This window comes from Coregonus lavaretus (genome assembly GCF_964263955.1).
Source record: "Coregonus lavaretus genome assembly, chromosome: 15".
NCBI classification, from domain to species: Eukaryota; Metazoa; Chordata; class Actinopteri; order Salmoniformes; family Salmonidae; genus Coregonus; species Coregonus lavaretus.
Genome location: NC_140002.1, coordinates 35,284,300 through 35,302,665, shown reverse-complemented (window position 1 = coordinate 35,302,665; position 18,366 = coordinate 35,284,300). Strand labels below are relative to the sequence as shown.

Genomic DNA, 18,366 nt, shown 5'->3' with positions numbered 1-18,366 from the left:
GGACATCAGGGATAACATTGTAGACCTGCACAAGGCTGGGATGGGCTACAGGACAATAGGCAAGCAGCTTGGTGAGAAGGCAACAACTGTTGGCGCAATTATTAGAAAATGGAAGAAGTTCAAGATGACGGTCAATCACCCTCGGTCTGGGGCTCCATGCAAGATCTCACCTCGTGGGGCATCAATGATCATGAGGAAGGTGAGGGATCAGCCCAGAACTACACGGCAGGACCTGGTCAATGACCTGAAGAGAGCTGGGACCACAGTCTCAAAGAAAACCATTAGTAACACACTACGTCGTCATGGATTAAAATCCTGCTGCACACGCAAGGTCCCCCTGCTCAAGCCAGCGCATGTCCAGGCCCGTCTGAAGTTTGCCAATGACCATCTGGATGATCCAGAGGAGTAATGGGAGAAGGTCATGTGGTCTGATGAGACAAAAATATAGCTTTTTGGTCTAAACTCCACTCGCCGTGTTTGGAGGAAGAAGAAGGATGAGTACAACCCCAAGAACACCATCCCAACCGTGAAGCATGGAGGTGGAAACATCATTCTTTGGGGATGCTTTTCTGCAAAGGGGACAGGACAACTGCACCGTACTGAGGGGAGGATGGATGGGGCCATGTATCGCGAGATCTTGGCCAACAACCTCCTTCCCTCAGTAAGAGCATTGAAGATGGGTCGTGGCTGGGTCTTCCAGCATGACAACGACCCGAAACACACAGCCAGGGCAACTAAGGAGTGGCTCCGTAAGAAGCATCTCAAGGTCCTGGAGTGGCCTAGCCAGTCTCCAGACCTGAACCCAATAGAAAATCTTTGGAGGGAGCTGAAAGTCCGTATTGCCCAGCGACAGCCCTGAAACCTGAAGGATCTGGAGAAGGTCTGTATGGAGGAGTGGGCCAAAATCCCTGCTGCAGTGTGTGCAAACCTGGTCAAGACCTACAGGAAACGTATGATCTCTGTAATTGCAAACAAAGGTTTCTGTACCAAATATTAAGTTCTGCTTTGTGATGTATCAAATACTTATGTCATGCAATGTGATTTTCTAGATTTTTGTTTTAGATTCTGTCTCTCACAGTTGAAGTGTACCTATGATAAAAATTACAGACCTGTACATGCTTTGTAAGTAGGAAAACCTGCAAAATCGGCAGTGTATCAAATACTTGTTTTCCCCACTGTAGGTACATGCAGTGAGGGAAAAAAGTTTTTGATCCCCTGCTGATTTTGTACGTTTGCCCACTGACAAAGACATGATCAGTCTATAATTTTAATGGTAGGTTTATTTGAACAGTGAGAGACAGAATAACAACAAAAAAATCCAGAAAAACGCATGTCAAAATGTTATAAATTGATTTGCATTTTAATGAGGGAAATAAGTATTTGACCCCTCTGCAAAACATGACTTAGTACTTGGTGGCAAAACCCTTGTTGGCAATCACAGAGGTCAGACGTTTCTTGTAGTTGGCCACCAGGTTTGCACACATCTCAGGAGGGATTTTGTCCCACTCCTCTTTGCAGATCTTTTCTCATTAAGGTTTCGAGCCTGACGTTTGGCAACTCGAACCTTCAGCTCCCTCCACAGATTTTCTAAGGGATTAAGGTCTGGAGACTGGCTAGGCCACTCCAGGACCTTAATGTGCTTCTTCTTGAGCCACTCCTTTGTTGCCTTGGCCGTGTGTTTTGGGTCATTGTCATGCTGGAATACCCATCCACGACCCATTTTCAATGCCCTGGCTGAGGGAAGGAGGTTCTCACCCAAGATTTGATGGTACATGGCCCCGTACATCGTCCCTTTGATGCGGTGAAGTTGTCCTGTCCCCTTAGCAGAAAAACACCCCCAAAGCATAATGTTTCCACCTCCATGTTTGACGGTGGGGATGGTGTTCTTGGGGTCATAGGCAGCATTCCTCCTCCTCCAAACACGGCGAGTTGAGTTGATGCCAAAGAGCTCGATTTTGGTCTCATCTGACCACAACACTTTCACCCAGTTATCCTCTGAATCATTCAGATGTTCATTGGCAAACTTCAGACGGCCCTGTATATATGTTTTCTTGAGCAGGGGGACCTTGCGGGCGCTGCAGGATTTCAGTCCTTCACGGCGTAGTGTGTTACCAATTGTTTTATTGGTGACTATGGTCCCAGCTGCCTTGAGATCATTGACAAGATCCTCCCGTGTAGTTCTGGACTGATTCCTCACCGTTCTCATGATCATTGCAACTCCACGAGGTGAGATCTTGCATGGAGCCCCAGGCTGAGGGAGATTGACAGTTATTTTGTGTTTCTTACATTTGCAAATAATCGCACCAACTGTTGTCACCTTCTCACCAAGCTGCTTGGTCTTGTAGCCCATTCCAGCCTTGTGTAGGTCTACAATCTTGTCACTGACATCCTTGGAGAGCTCTTTGGTCTTGGCCATGGTGGAGAGTTTGGAATCTGATTGATTGATTGCTCCTGTGGACAGGTGTCTTTTATACAGGTAACAAACTGAGATTAGGAGCACTCCCTTTAAGAGTGTGCTCCTAATCTCAGCTTGTTACCTGTATAAAATACACCTGGGAGCCAGAAATCTTTCTGATTGAGAGGGGGTCAAATACTTTTTCCCTCATTAAAATGCAAATCAATTTATAACATTCTTGACATGTGTTTTTCTGGATTTTTTTGTTGTTATTCGGTCTCTCACTGTTCAAATAAACCTACCATTAAAATTATAGACTGATCATTTCTTTGTCAGTGGGCAAACTTACAAAATCAGCAGGGGATCAAATACTTTTTTCCCTCACTGTATAGAACTGGTTTTATGTGTGAATTTCAGTCAGGTCCTGCCAAGTTTCTCAGAGATCTGGCATTGTGAGTGCTACTGGAAGTCCCGGTCCCTAAACATGGCCAGCACCGGCCTGAGCAGGAGAAGCGCAGGCTGTTCCACAAGCACATGGAGCTGAAGCGCAAGGTTGGGTTTTACAGAAAAGTGAGGAGGGAGTTCTACGATCAGCGTGTGACCTCAGGCAACCAGCTGCTATTTTCTGATGAAGAGAGAAACTGGAAGCCATTCCACGGGTGTTAGAGTTGGCTGCAGAGATTTGTTTCCTGTGAATCTCTGCCCCTCTGTTGAATCTCTATTGATTTATTTTGGAGTAGTAGTAATAAGATAAGATTGGATAATATAAAATGAGATTGGAAGGTATAGTAGGTGTGATACGTTTAGGTTAGTGTCTATTTAATCAAAATAAATATTCAGTAAAAATAAATAATATTTGAAGTATAACCATAGTGATGTCTTTTTTTAGTGAGGCGTGTGTGTCTCCGTACCTTTGCTCTCGCCCTCAGCAGGGCCGTAGTAGCTGAACAGACGTCCCAGTAGAGTGTCCTCAGAACCCCCAGGCTGCAGAGCCTCCTCCTCCATCAGCCATAACAGGCCCCGCGCCTCATCAGTCCTCAGAGTCCGCACCTGGCACACACACACACACCAACACACAGGTCAGACACACTTCTAACCCCTCACTGGGTAGATAACATCTACTGTACTCTGACACATTTTCAGTCCTTCGGATGGTTGTAAAACCAATAGTCTCACCAAAATACATAAAAACTGACTAACTGGGCCTCAGTTTGCTTTTCAACCTACACATACTGACTCACCTTAGCAAAGACATACAGCTAGCCAGCCCACTCTTACTCAAACTCCAAGGCCTGAGGCGAAGCCAGCTTTGATAATCTAACTATCTAAAGTCGTAGTCAAAAGTTTAGAAAATGACACAAGTATTGCTCTTCACAAAGTTCGCTGCTTCAGTGTTATGCGATATTTTTGTCAGATGTTACTATGGTATACTGAAGTATAATTACAAGCATTCCATAAGTGTCAAAGGCTTTCATTGACAATTACATTTAGTTTATGCAAAGAGTAAATATTTGCAGTGTTGACCCTTCTTTTTCAAGACCTTTGCAATCCGCCCTGGCATGCTGTCAATTAACTTCTGGGCCACATCCTGACTGATGGCAGCCCATTCTTGCATAATCAATGCTAGGAGTTTGTCAGAATGTGTGGGTTCTTGTTTGTCCACCCTCCTCTTGAGGATCGACCACAAGTTCTCAATGGGATTAAGGTCTGGGGAGTTTCCTGGCCGTGGACCCAAAATGTCGATGTTTTGTTCCCCGAGCCACTTAATTATCACTTTTGCCTTATGGCAAAGTGCTCCATCATGCTGGAAAAGGCATTGGTCGTCACCAAACAGTTCTTGGTTGGTTGGGAGAAGTTGCTCTCGGAGGATGTGTTGGTACCATTCTTTATTCATGGCTGTGTTCTTAGGCAAAATTGTGAGTGAGCCCACTCCCTTGGCTGAGAAGCAACCCCACACATGAATGGTCTCAGGATGCTTTACTGTTGGCATGACACAGGACTGATGGTAGCGCTCACCTTGTCTTCTTCGGACAAGGTGTTTTCCGGATGCCCCAAACAATCGGAATGGGGATTCATCAGAGAAAATGACTTTACCCCAGTCCTCAGCAGTCCAATCCCTGTACCTTTTGCAGAATATCAGTCTGTCCTTGATGTTTTTCCTGGAGAAAAGTGGCTTCTTTGCTGCCCTTCTTGACACCAGGCCATCCTCCAAAAGTCTTCGCCTCACTGTGCGTGCAGATGCACTCACACCTGCCTGCTGCCATTCCTGAGCAAGCTCTGCACTGGTGGTGCCTCGATCCCGCAGCTGAATCAAATTTAGGAGACGGTCCTGGCGCTTGCTGGACTTTCTTGGGTGCCCTGACGCCTTCTTCACAACAATTGAACCTCTCTCCTTGAAGTTCTTGATGATCCGATAAATGGTTGATTTAGGTGCAATCTTACTAGCAGCAATGTCCTTGCCTGTGAAGCCCTTTTTGTGCAAAGCAATGATGACGGCACGTGTTTCCTTGCAGGTAACCATGGTTAACAGAGGAAGAACAATGATTTCAAGCACCACCCTCCTTTTAAAGCTTCCAGTCTGTTATTCTAACTCAATCAGCATGACAGAGTGATCTCCAGCCTTGTCCTCGTCAACACTCTCACCTGTGTTAACGAGAGAATCACTGACATGATGGCAGCTGGTCCTTTTGTGGCAGGGCTGAAATGCAGTTGTCACGACTTCGGCCGAGGCTGCCTCCCCTCCTTGTTCGGGCAGGCTTCGGTGTTCGTCGTCACTGGCTTACTAACCACTGCCGCCCCAATCATCACTTTTGTCTTGTCTTGTTAATCACACACACCTGGTTCTAATCCCCTCATTAGTCTGTGTATAAGTGTTCCCTCTGCCCCCTTGTCCTTGTGGGTGATTGTTATTTGTGAGAGTAGGGTAACTCGGTGGAGCTACTCGTAACATTGTGTTGCCAGGGTAGATTTCCCCCTGTGCCTATGTATTGTTGGATCTACCGTTACAGTGTATTTGCCAGGGATGATAGTTTCCCCTGTGCCTGTTTCGTTGATCGCTATTTGAGCGCATTTGTGTGTCTACGAAGGAATAAACACTTTCTATCACACTCATCACAGCAGTGGAAATGTTTTTTGGGGATTAAGTTCATTTTCATGGCAAAGAGGGACTTTGCAATTAATTGCAATTCATCTGATCACTCTTCATGACATTCTGGAGTACAGTGAGGGAAAACAAGTATTTGATCCCCTGCTGATTTTGTACGTTTGCCCACTGACAAAGAAATGATCAGTCTATAATTTTAATGGTAGGTTTATTTGAACAGTGAGACAGAATAACAAAACAAAAATCCAGAAAAACGCATGTCAAAAATGTTATAAATTGATTTGCATTTTAATGAGGGAAATAACCCCTCTGCAAAACATGACTTAGTACTTGGTGGCAAAACCCTTGTTGGCAATCACAGAGGTCAGAAGTTTCTTGAAGTTGGCCACCAGGTTTGCACACATCTCAGGAGGGATTTTGTCCCACTCCTCTTTGCAGATCTTCTCCAAGTCATTAAGGTTTCCAGGCTGACGTTTGGCAACTCGAACCTTCAGCTCCCTCCACAGATTTTCTAAGGGATTAAGGTCTGGAGACTGGCTAGGCCACTCCAGGACCTTAATGTGCTTCTTCTTGAGCCACGCCTTTGTTGCCTTGGCCGTATGTTTTGGGTCATTGTCATGCTGGAATACCCATCCACGACCCATTTTCAATGCCCTGGCTGAGGGAAGGAGGTTCTCAGCCAAGATTTGACGGTACATTGCCCCGTCCATCGTCCCTTTGATGCGGTGAAGTTGTCCTGTCCCCTTAGCAGAAAAACACCCCCAAAGCATATCGTTTCCACCTCCATGTTTGACGGTGGGGATGGTGTTCTTGGGGTCATAGGCAGCATTCCTCCTCCAAACACGGCGAGTTGAGTTGATGCCAAAGAGCTCCATTTTGGTCTCATCTGACCACAACACTTTCACCCAGTTCTCCTCTGAATCATTCAGATGTTCATTGGCAAACTTCAGACGGGCATGTGTATGTGCTTTCTTAAGCAGGGGGACCTTGCGGGCGCTGCAGGATTTCAGTCCTTCACGGCGTAGTGTGTTACCAATTGTTTTCTTGGTGACTATGGTCCCAGCTGCCTTGAGATCATTGACAAGATCCTCCCGTGTAGTTCTGGGCTGATTCCTCACCGTTCTCATGATCATTGCAACTCCACGAGGTGAGATCTTGCATGGAGCCCCAGGCCAAAGGAGATTGACAGTTCTTTGTGTTTCTTCCATTTGCGTATAATCGCACCAACTGTTGTCACCTTCTCACCAAGCTGCTTGGCGATGGTCTTGTAGCCCATTCCAGCCTTGTGTAGGTCTACAATCTTGTCCCTGAGATCCTTGGAGAGCTCTTTGTTATTGGCCATGGTGGGGAGTTTGGAATCTGATTGATTGATTGCTCCTGTGGACAGGTGTCTTTTATACAGGTAACAAACTGAGATTAGGAGCACTCCCTTTAAGAGTGTGCTCCTAATCTCAGCTTGTTACCTGTATAAAAGACACCTGGGAGCCAGAAATCTTTCTGATTGAGAGGGGGTCAAATACTTATTTCCCTCATTAAAATGCAAATCAATTTATAACATTTTTGACATGCGTTTTTCTGGATTATTTTGTTATTATTCTGTCTCTCACTGTTCAAATAAACCTACCATTAAAATTATAGACTGATCAATTCTTTGTCAGTGGGCAAACGTACAAAATCAGCAGGGGATCAAATACTTTTTTGCATCAAAACTGAGGCAGCAGACTTTGTGAAAATTAGTATTTGTGTCATTTTCTAAACTTTTGACCACAACTGTACTTTGTGGGAATAATTCCGTAAGCCTGAGGAAATTTCGCCAACATTTGCTGTAAGGCTTTCACCTGGAATAGCACAACACCTTCCCCAACTCTCCCGACTATTTCCACAAAACACTGACACATAATAGTGTAAAGGAGTCAGCTGATCATATTGAGAACCAAAATATTCCACTGACAACACAGTGAAACACTGCTTTCAGATTCATGCTTTTATTAAATAACAACCACAAAAAATACAATAGCTTTTTTTCATAAAGCAATTGCAGTCATTTTGTTTGTGAGGTCCAGATGGCAGAGAGAGACAGTGGGCCATGACTTTCATTACGCCTAATATCAGAGTAATAGCTCAGAAAGCACTGGAGCGTTCAGGAAGCCTATACTCTGCACAGGCCACTTCAAGAATTATCACTAGAATGCTGGCCACAATTGAGCTTTTATCCCCTTTTCTCTTCAAATGTCTCTTTCTGATTTCAAGAATATACAGTGTATACCCACTTACAGACTCTGAAGAAAATGCTTATTATTAGTGTTAGCACATTTGTATTATCAATAGAGAATGATAACTACTGTAGTATTGTTGAGTGCAATGACCTTTTAGACCTAGAAAAAGCTCAGCAAAGCCATATAAAGACTCTCTGTTAGGAACGCGACGCGCACACAGTAAAGCCTGTTCCTGTGTCTCTCTAAAAGCCTTCATAGCAAGCAAACAGACCCCAGTGAACCCATGGGTACTGAGTTTTTAATGTCAGGGGACAACATTTGAAGTGTCAGTGTAAATCCAACTGTCAGCTTTCATCCTAGTGTCTCGACATCAACAGAGAGTGATCTCTAAGAGCGTGGGCTGTGCTGTCCCATTCTTTTGTTTCTGTCAGCCTTCAAAGGCTTTGGTCTTCTGCAGCCATCTGCTATACACTGGTTCAGTGCTTTTGATGACAGCTCCAGCAGGACCAGGACCCCTTAAAAGGCAGAGCACTCAAACCAACTTATTACACAGCCAACCCTGACACTGTCAACACCTTGTCATTTCTGTTTCCATGGCACACACTTCACATACTGGAGGTGAAGCAAAACACAGATTTTTTTCTTCCACCTGAGTGGGTTTTCTAGTCTTTGTTTACTGGATGAAATGTCTCTCTTTTCCTTCAACCCTCTCCCTGTCGATTCCTCTATGGAAGCATTTGTATATTATGCTCACTGAAAAAGTTTACATTAAACTGAAAACTCTAAAATCTTCAGCAAATGCATACAACTGACTCATTGTGAGTCACAAAGGACACGGTAAAAACTGTGTGGGCAGTGAGAGAGGCAGGGTGCCATGACTACAGAACAAAGTGCCAAGAGATTTTAGATAATGATGCTCTGGAATGTGCCATTATCAAAGAGAAATCGCATAGAAAAGTGGAGAGACAGAGTACTGCTGTATAGCATGAAGCTGCCATGGCCACAGACAGCACAGCAGGGCCCTATTCAATCAAACTCTGTAACCAGGTAAACTCTTATGTGAATATACAGTGAGGGAAAAAAGTATTTGATCCCCTGCTGATTTTGTACGTTTGCCCATTGACAAAGAAATGATCAGTCTATAATTTTAATGGTCGGTTTATTTGAACAGTGAGAGACAGAATAACAACAAAATAATCCAGAAAAATACATGTCAAGAATGTTATAAATTGATTTGCATTTTAAATGAGGGAAATAAGTAGTTGACCCCCTCTCAATCAGAAAGATTTATGGCTCCCAGGTGTCTTTTATACAGGTAACGAGCTGAGATTAGGAGCACACTCTTAAAGGGAGTGCTCCTAATCTCAGTTTGTTACCTGTATAAAAGTCACCTGTCCACAGAAGCAATCAATCAATCAGATTCCAAACTCTCCACCATGGCCATCACCAAAGAGCTCTCCAAGGATGTCAGGGACAATATTGTAGACCTACACAAGGCTAGAATGGGCTACAAGACCATCGCCAAGCAGCTTGGTGAGAAGGTAACAACAGTTGGTGCGATTATTCGCAAATGGAAGAAACACAAAAGAACTGTCAATCTCCCTCAGCCTGGGGCTCCATGCAAGATCTCACCTCGTGGAGTTGCAATGATCATGAGAACGGTGAGGAATCAGCCCAGAACTACACGGGAGGATCTTGTCAATGATCTCAAGGCAGCTGGGACCATAGTCACCAAGAAAACAATTGGTAACACACTACGCCGTGAAGGACTGAAATCCTGCAGCGCCCGCAAGGTCACCCTGCTCAAGAAAGCACATATACAGGCCCGTCTGAAGTTTGCCAATTAACATCTGAATGATTCAGAGAAGAACTGGGTGAAAGTGTTATGGTCAGATGAGACCAAAATTGAGTTCTTTGGCATCAACTCAACTCGCCGTGTTTGGAGGAGGAGGAATGCTACCTATGACCCCAAGAACACCATCCCCACCATCAAACATGGAGGTGGAAACATTATGCTTTGGGGGTGTTTTTCTGCTAAAGGGGACAGGACAACTTCACCGCATCAAAGGGACGATGGACAGGGCCATGTACCGTCAAATCTTGGGTGAGAACCTCCTTCCCTCAGCCAGGGCATTGAAAATGGGTCGTGGATGGGTATTCCAGCATGACAATGACCCAAAACACACGGCCAAGGCAACAAAGGAGTGGCTCAAGAAGAAGCACATTAAGGTCCTGGAGTGGCCTAGCCAGTCTCCAGACCTTAATCCCATAGAAAAACTGTGGAGGGAGCTGAAGGTTCGAGTTGCCAAACGTCAGCCTGGAAACCTTAATGACTTGGAGAAGATCTGCAAAGAGTAGTGGGACAAAATCCCTCCTGAGATGTGTGCAAACCTGGTGGCCAACTACAAGAAACGTCTGACCTCTGTGATTGCCAACAAGGGTTTTGCCACCAAGTACTAAGTCATGTTTTGCAGAGGGGTCAAATACTTATTTCCCTCATTAAAATGCAAATCAATTTATAACATTTTTGACATGCGTTTTTCTGGATTTCTTTGTTGTTGTTGTTTCTCACTGTTCAAATACACCTACCATTAAAATTATAGACTGATCATGTGTTTGTCAGTGGGCAAACGTACAAAATCAGCAGGGGATCAAATACTTTTTTCCCCTCACTGTAGGTATTAAAGGAGTGTCCTTACCAGCGCTTGACTTGACGCTTGGTCTACTGCAGCTACAGACAGAGATGTGTTAGGCTCCATGTCATCTAACGCAAGCTCTATGTTCTCCTAGAGGGGTGACAGAGGAGGTGATTAGTAACCAATGACAACAACATAGATCTGAAGAAAGGGAGCCAAGTATTTAGTTGTCTACTATAGGAATTTGTTCATTATCAGCTACAGTATATACATAACATAATAAATAGTAATAAAACTGTTGTAAACTGCTCATAAACTGCTGTTAAACTGCTACAGGCTATGAAAGTGAAAGCATTGTGTTTTTTACAAGGGGAGTGATTAGACACACATCAGTTAGGAGAGTGTTCGCAGGGATAATTCAGCCCTATTATGATGGGTGTATAGTCTAGTATTCTGCTATGAGAAGAGGGGGAGTTAAAGAGAGGGGTGTTATTCTTCCTCATCGAGCGAGCAGCTCCACTGCTGTGCAGCTCAGCCCAGTTCACACAGCCAGTGATGAGTGACCTCGCTTTGGGCTCGGCAGGGGAGGAGAAATGGCAATCATATGGCCATTATATAGGCTCACTGTGTGACACTATTGATGAGAGGGTGGAAACCATGAGCTCTATGTAGCTCTAACTTGCCATGGCTTACAGGCAGTAATAGTGCATATTTTATGCTGATGTATGGATTGTATGCGAGTATGTATATTTGAATCCTTAAAGCAGGGTTCCCCAACTGGCGGCCCGCGATCCGAATTTGGCCCGCAGGTGATTTTATTTGCCACCCCCCCCAAGTATTCTGAGCAAAAAAAATATTCATAATTTATTTTTATTTTTATTGTTGGACATAAAATACTGTATAAACACCAGCAAATCAGCTCCAAGTGATTTTAATTTAGGAAATCTGTTCCAAAGTATTCCCACGCATAATAGAGAGATATATGTGATCATATACTAATGTAAGCAAGGTTTGAAATGATTATGTTTTAGTCAAACACTCTATCTGTTTGGGCTTATTGCAGTCAATTTGCAGTATACAAATGTTTTGTAATTATGCTCCGGCCCCCTGACCATCCACTCAATAAATAATTGCCCGGCAGCTTAATCTAGTTGATGATCCCTGCCTTAAAGGGGCAATCAACAGTTGCTACATCAGGGTTTCCCAAACTCGGTCCTGGAGACCCCAAGGGGTACTTTTTTCCCCTAGCACTACACAGCTGAATCAAATAATCAACAAGCTTTAATTATTTGAATCAGCTGTGTCGGCTAGGCCAAAAACCAAAACGTTCACCCCCTGGGGTCCCAAGGACCGAGTTTTGGAAACGCTGTGCTACATCAATTTTTTTACTTATAAATGAATGATACTGTATGTACCCAATGATTCATGTAGAACAGAACTTATAAATGCCTCATGAGCTTAGTTCAACTGTCATACCCCATCAGAACCCAAAATATAAGCTTGTTTTACTGTGTGTGTTAGTGTATGTGTGTGTGTGTGTGTGTATGTATGTGTTAGTGTATGTGCATATTAATATACCTCTTTGTATCTCTCCAGCTCCTGTACAAAGGTGCGCTGATAGAACAGAGTCTGCAGGCGCTCCTGGGTGTAGTTATGGCAGAGCTCTTCAAAAGTGGCTCCGCGCTCCTGCTTGGCCAGGCGAGGGTTCTGGAAGCCTGGGGTGTCCACGATGAGCAGGGAGCACAGAGAGTGCTGACTGGACTTCAGAGCCCTGACACACACACACACACACACACACACACACACACACACACACACACACACACACACACACACACACACACACACAGTTAGAGACACAAACAGGAAGACTAAAAAAAGAAAACTCATCAAGACAACAAGTACAAGGCAGCAGAGCCTAAACAGAGAGGCCAGCTGTAATGGTGCATCTGTGCTTCATCTCCCTCCATCTCTGGTAAAGTGGTGACTAACCGGTTGATGAGGGAGACAAGGAGGGTGAAGAGCTCCGAGTACAGCCCAGAAGCCATGGCTTCTAAACACTCCATGGCTGTGGCCTTGGAACCTGGTGGGAGAACATGCAAAAAGAGACAAACAAATTCACAACATCATCAGATCAGACAGCATGCATCGCAACAGAGGCACAGAATGCTCTGCTCATTCTAGTGAGTGTTTGATTTGAAATGGGATAACTGCAGGGAACCAGCTAAACCTAGTGCTATTGCCCTTGAATCTCAGAGACGGTGTTAGAGGAAGACAGGTAAATCACAGCCATGTCTTATGTGTGACAACGTTATTGTATCCTACTGGCTCTGTATTCTACTCACAACGCACAGTGTAATCCAGGAAGGTTCAGACTCTGACTTGTCAGAAGAGATCAAACCACACACAACATCCACATGTATTCCTCATGGCAGTGGGCAGCTGTTAAACCTTTCAGTAGATAAGATAGCTATCCGATGTCAGAAAGGTTTACCTACAGCGTTTCCCAAACTCGGTCCTGGGGACCGAAAGGGGTGCACGTTTTGGTGTTTGCTCTATCCCTACACAGCTGATTCAGATAATCAAAGCTTGATGATTAGTTGATCATTTGAATCAGCTGTGTAGTGCTAGAGCAAAAATCAAAACGTGCACCCTTTGGGGTCCCCAGGACAGAGTTTGGGAAACCCTGGTACCAGGTGCCCAGTGCCATTGATGTGGATGTTGTGTGGTTTGATCTGAGAACTTCTGACAAGTCTGAATCTGACCATAAAGCACAGTGTAATCTAGGAAGGTTCAGAGTACAGAGCTGCTATGATACAATCATCTACCATATCCAGGAATATAGCTACTGAGGTGGCTGGAGGGAGAAACCTCTGTGTGTTTGGTGAGGGAGGGAGGGAGGGAGGCCATAGGCAAGGTAAAATAAAGGCTAACTGTCCATTTTTCTTTTGATACGGTTCTACCTACAGTGAGGGGAAAAAAGTATTTGATTCCCTGCTGATTTTGTACGTTTGCCCACTGACAAAGACATGATCAGTCTATAATTTTAATGGTAGGTTTATTTGAACAGTGAGAGACAGAATAACAGCAAAAAAATCCAGAAAAACACATGTCAAAAATGTTATAAATTGATTTGCATTTTAATGAGGGAAATAAGTATTTGACCCCTCTGCAAAACATGACTTAGTACTTGGTGGCAAAACCCTTGTTGGCAATCACAGAGGTCAGACGTTTCTTGTAGTTGGCCACCAGGCTTGCACACATCTCAGGAAGGATTTTGTCCCACTCCTCTTTGCAGATCTTCTCCAAGTCATTAAGGTTTCGAGCCTAACGTTTGGCAACTCGAACCTTCAGCTCCCTCCACAGATTTTCTATGGGATTAAGGTATGTAGACTGGTTAGGCCACTCCAGGACCTTAATGTGCTTCTTCTTGAGCCACTCCTTTGTTGCCTTGGCCGTGTGTTTTGGGTCATTGTCATGCTGGAATACCTATCCACGACCCATTTTCAATGCCCTGGCTGAGGGAAGGAGGTTCTCACCCAAGATTTGACGGTACATGACCCCGTCCATCGTCCCTTTGATGCGGTTAAGTTGTCCTGTCCCCTTAGCAGAAAAACACCCCCAAAGCATAAGGTTTCCACCTCCATGTTTGACGGTGGGGATGGTGTTCTTGGGGTCATAGGCAGCATTCCTCCTCCTCCAAACACGGCGAGTTGAGTTGATGCCAAAGAGCTCGATTTTGGTCTCATCTGACCACAACACTTTCACCCAGTTCTCCTCTGAATCATTCAGATGTTCATTGGCAAACTTCAGACGGGCATGTATATGTGCTTTCTTAAGCAGGGGGACCTTGCGGGCGCTGCAGGATTTCAGTCCTTCACGGCGTAGTGTGTTACCAATTGTTTTCTTGGTGACTATGGTCCCAGCTGCCTTGAGATCATTGACAAGATCCTCCCGTGTAGTTCTGGGCTGATTCTCATCGTTCTCATGATCATTGCAACTCCACGAGCTGAAATCTTGCATGGAGCCCCAGGCCGAGGGAGATTGACAGTTATTTTGTGTTTCTTCCATTTGCGAATAATCGCACCAACTGTTGTCACCTTCTCACCAAGCTGCTTGGCGATGGTCTTGTAGCCCATTCCAGCCTTGTGTAGGTCTACAATTTTGTCCCTGACATCCTTGGAGAGCTCTTTGGTCTTGGCCATGGTGGAGCGTTTGAAATCTGATTGATTGATTGCTTCTGTGGACAGGTGTCTTTTATACAGGTAACAAGCTGAGATTAGGAGCACTCCCTTTAAAGGTGTGCTCCTAATCTCAGCTCGTTACCTGTATAAAAGACACCTGGGAGCCAGAAATCTTTCTGATTGAGAGGGTGTCAAATACTTATTTCCCTCATTAAAATGCAAATCAATTTATAACATTTTTGACATGCGTTTTTCTGGATTTTTTTGTTGTTATTCTGTCTCTCACTGTTCAAATAAACCTACCATTAAAATTACAGACTATTCAATTCTTTGTCAGTGGGCAAACGTACAAAATCAGCAGGGGATCAAATACTTTTTTCCCCTGACTGTATATGTCCTTCGAACTGTGTGTCAACCTCTGATAAAACTCTCAGAGGTACTGTACATGTGGAAAAATCAATGGAATGCAATTATCATTTCAAGGGCAATGCATAGAGGACTTCTAAAATTGTCCTGATATATTTTTGTTATACCTACCTATCAATAACTCTCTGGTTATGTGGTAGTCATTACTAAGATAAGCTTTAACGTTCAGAGAAGTGTGTCGTTTCCCCTAGGTGATGAGCTGGTGCTGGTGCATGTGTGTAGTCCCAGGCGTACCTGAGGCTTCTCCTGCTGCATCGTCTGTCCCCTGGCGTATAGAGCTGGCTCTGGGCAGGGTGCCCTTGGCATGGTGCTTGAAGATGGAGGAGGAGAGCTCTTCCAGGGTGCAGCCCAACAGGTAGGCAGCCTTCTGCGCCCACTCATGACGTGCAAACTGTTTCCTGCCGGCTGAGACGGACAGAAATACCACCATTATCTCCTCTGCCAATAACCATGGGTCATACAGTGTCTATCCACGACAGGAGACTACAGTTACTGAGTAGGAGGTGTATTTCTGGGTTAAATCGACCCTGCCCCAGGCTAACACAGCTGCGATGGTATAAGAGCTAATAATAATACCCTCATCAGGACAGTGAAATGTAGCCTACAAAGGACATTCACGGTACTGGGCATCCAAATGGTACAAACCCAGAATTGTCTCATTTGTCCACAGTCCCATTAGCTAAAAGCCTTTTTGCTGCTACTTTTTCAATGTTATTTTTCTCACAGCTACAAGTCCTTCATCCACAGGAAATGATTACAGGGACTATCATTCCAAAGTACAATGACTTTGCATAAACACAAGCCTCGGTCTGCAAACCAAGTTTGACTTTAATCTGGTGGATGGGTGATGAGAGTGAGTGAGTGAGTGAGTGAGTGAGTGAGTGAGTGAGTGAGTGAGTGAGTGAGTGAGTGAGTGAGTGAGTGAGTGAGTGAGTGAGTGAGTGAGTGAGTGAGTGAGTGTGTGAGTAGGTGGATATGAGTAGGTTTTCATTTCAGTGCGGTATTGGAGAGAAACCCTTCACATACACTTAAGAGGGTGACTGACTAGGGAACATCAAACAGTTGGGCTTCTGACTGAGGCATGCTGGGATCTCCCTGTTTCATCGGCCTATGACAGTGTCACATGCTGCCGTGTTGTGACAAACAAGAGAGTTGTGAAGACGATCAAAGAGAAAGACTGAGAACTTCATTAAAATGCTAATGACACCATGTCTGCTCACAGTGATAAAAGCACAGAGGCAGAACATAACAATATGGAGAGGGTGTTTTTACCTTTGTCTGCATCTGCAATGCAAGGGGAGCAGCATGCAACATGTAAGTAAGAACAGGTGGTTAGAACAGAACAACAGTTGGAGCAACATTAACCATGTGGATGAGCAGATCAACTGATCGGATAAATGTGTATTATAAGCCTTCTCTCACACAAACACACACACACAGCACTATCCCTTTAACAGCAGCAAGGCCACATCGAGATGCAGGGGAGAATGAGCATGCTTTAAGAGGGTCTGACTAACACACTGCATTCAGGAGCTTTATTGAAAAACCTCTTCTGAGAGTTGAGGAATGAAACAGCCCACACTTGTCAGCACACCCAATCAACCTCCCATTCATTGTCAGATCTACTGATAGGAGGTGCATAAAGTCATGCACTTCTTTACTGCATCGACACTGCAACTCATGATGAATATGGGTCTATGCTGCCCTCTGGTGTTACCTAGTCAAACTGCACTGCTTATCATGGGGACGTTTGTTTCTTCAAACCTGCAATTAACTCACCCATTTCTAAACTCTCTATAACACTACTAAGATCTTGTAGTATTACAAGAGGGCAACAAGTGGTAACTGATTTCCACCAAGTGGCAACCGACTGATTTTTTTGTCAATCATCTGACAGATCGTAACCCAACAAAATGTGTATATTTAGATTGGAGTATATCAATTAACCCTTCAGAGGAAGAGAGGAAAAGGAGATCAACACAGTAGAAGATACAAAAACACCCAGAAGGGTGTTTGTTCGGGTTCATTACCAATTTCCTCGATGACTGACACTGCAGAGAAGGCAACGTTAGACAATGTGAATAAACATTCCAGCTGCACACACATCCGTTTTCATTACTACAGTGTAAACAATCTGTCTTGTTCTGGGCTGTCAGGCAAATAGCAATCAAGCACACTGGGTTGTTCCCTGCTGAGGCACAGCAGCAAGCAGACACTGGGAGCAAGGCAAGGCATTTAGTCAGCTTAAGGCTGATGTTGGGCTGGGATTTTGTTGCCTCCTGAGCTGGAACACTTAAAACTCTTCAGTTGTTGCCCGATTGTCTCAAACTGACATCAACCATTTGGGTTCTGTGTTGCGCATGGCTGATCGGTAAAGGAATGCAATTAACATCTCCCCTGCAGACAGTGAAACTTGGCATTATTGACAGTGCTTCTAGACTTCACAACTGTCTTTTTCACAAATGTTCTCTGCCCGAGAAGCTCCTTGAAACAAACAAATAAAGGCCCTAGATAGATGGCAGCTGCAGCATCATGAACTCTGTTATTTTGGAATAGACCCAGTGTCTCTTTGCTTTACTTTACTTTCAACTCCATTATGTAAATTCAGAATATTTTTGTTGAATACAGAAAACGTGCATCTGTCATTGTTAGTAGTAGATGATTCATGTAATTTAAATACAGAATGCAGCTGCATTAACACTATAAGCCTCTGAATGAACATCTGACACAGTGTCTGAGTGGGCTCCTGGTGTGTAGTGTACTGTAATTCTTACCCTTGGTGGCCCCTGCAGCCCCTAGATGGTAGATGGCCCCCAGGACCAGCCAGAAGGCCCTCTGCTCCTCCCCACTGATCCCCAGGACTTTCATGGCTGCCTGCAGTTTGGTGAACTGCTGGGAGGCCCGCTGCTTGTCCTCAGACTGGGTGAGCATGGGGGGAGAAACAACAGGTGTCTATATGGACTGTCTTTATTATAAAAATCATAGTGTGAGTCTATTCACTCAAAACCAAAGAAAACTTTCCTGCCACAACGTCATTGCCACAAGGTCTTTGGGGCCCTGGCTAGAGTTACCTTGGGTTGAGGCACGATTCCGAAGGCGCTGTTTTCAGCAAAGTGGTTAAAGTGCAGCTCAGTCCTGGGAAGGCAAGGAGAGACAAGCTGTCAGTCAGTCACCATGACAAGACTATACCTGACAGAGCTACTCAGAGTGTCTGACCAACACAGACACTCACAAGTAAATAAAGGACAGACAGAGAGTGAGGAGAAAGAGAGAGAGGCGAGAGAGAGAGAGAGAGAGACGAGAGATAGAGAGAGGCGAGAGAGAGAAAGAGAGAGAGAGAGTGGCGAGAAAGAGAGAGAGGCGAGAGAGAGAGAGAGAGAGAGACGAGAGAGAGAGAGAGAGAGTG

The 18,366-nt window shown here is 44.6% G+C and overlaps 1 protein-coding gene across 1 annotated transcript in view; it reads right to left on the bottom strand.

Annotated features, from left to right (window-relative positions):
- The window catches only part of LOC311142532 (unconventional myosin-XVIIIa-like), a 111,772-nt gene that overhangs the window by 44,417 nt on the left and 48,989 nt on the right, over window positions 1-18,366 (bottom strand). Inside the window, exons 8-14 of the mRNA XM_084178196.1 lie at window positions 18,032-18,095; window positions 17,723-17,879; window positions 15,195-15,365; window positions 12,343-12,433; window positions 11,929-12,121; window positions 10,414-10,500; window positions 3,307-3,445 (exon numbers count right to left, since the gene is read on the bottom strand). Coding sequence (XP_084034322.1) covers window positions 3,307-3,445; window positions 10,414-10,500; window positions 11,929-12,121; window positions 12,343-12,433; window positions 15,195-15,365; window positions 17,723-17,879; window positions 18,032-18,095 — 902 coding nt within the window. The remainder of the gene's footprint in view (window positions 1-3,306; window positions 3,446-10,413; window positions 10,501-11,928; window positions 12,122-12,342; window positions 12,434-15,194; window positions 15,366-17,722; window positions 17,880-18,031; window positions 18,096-18,366) is intronic.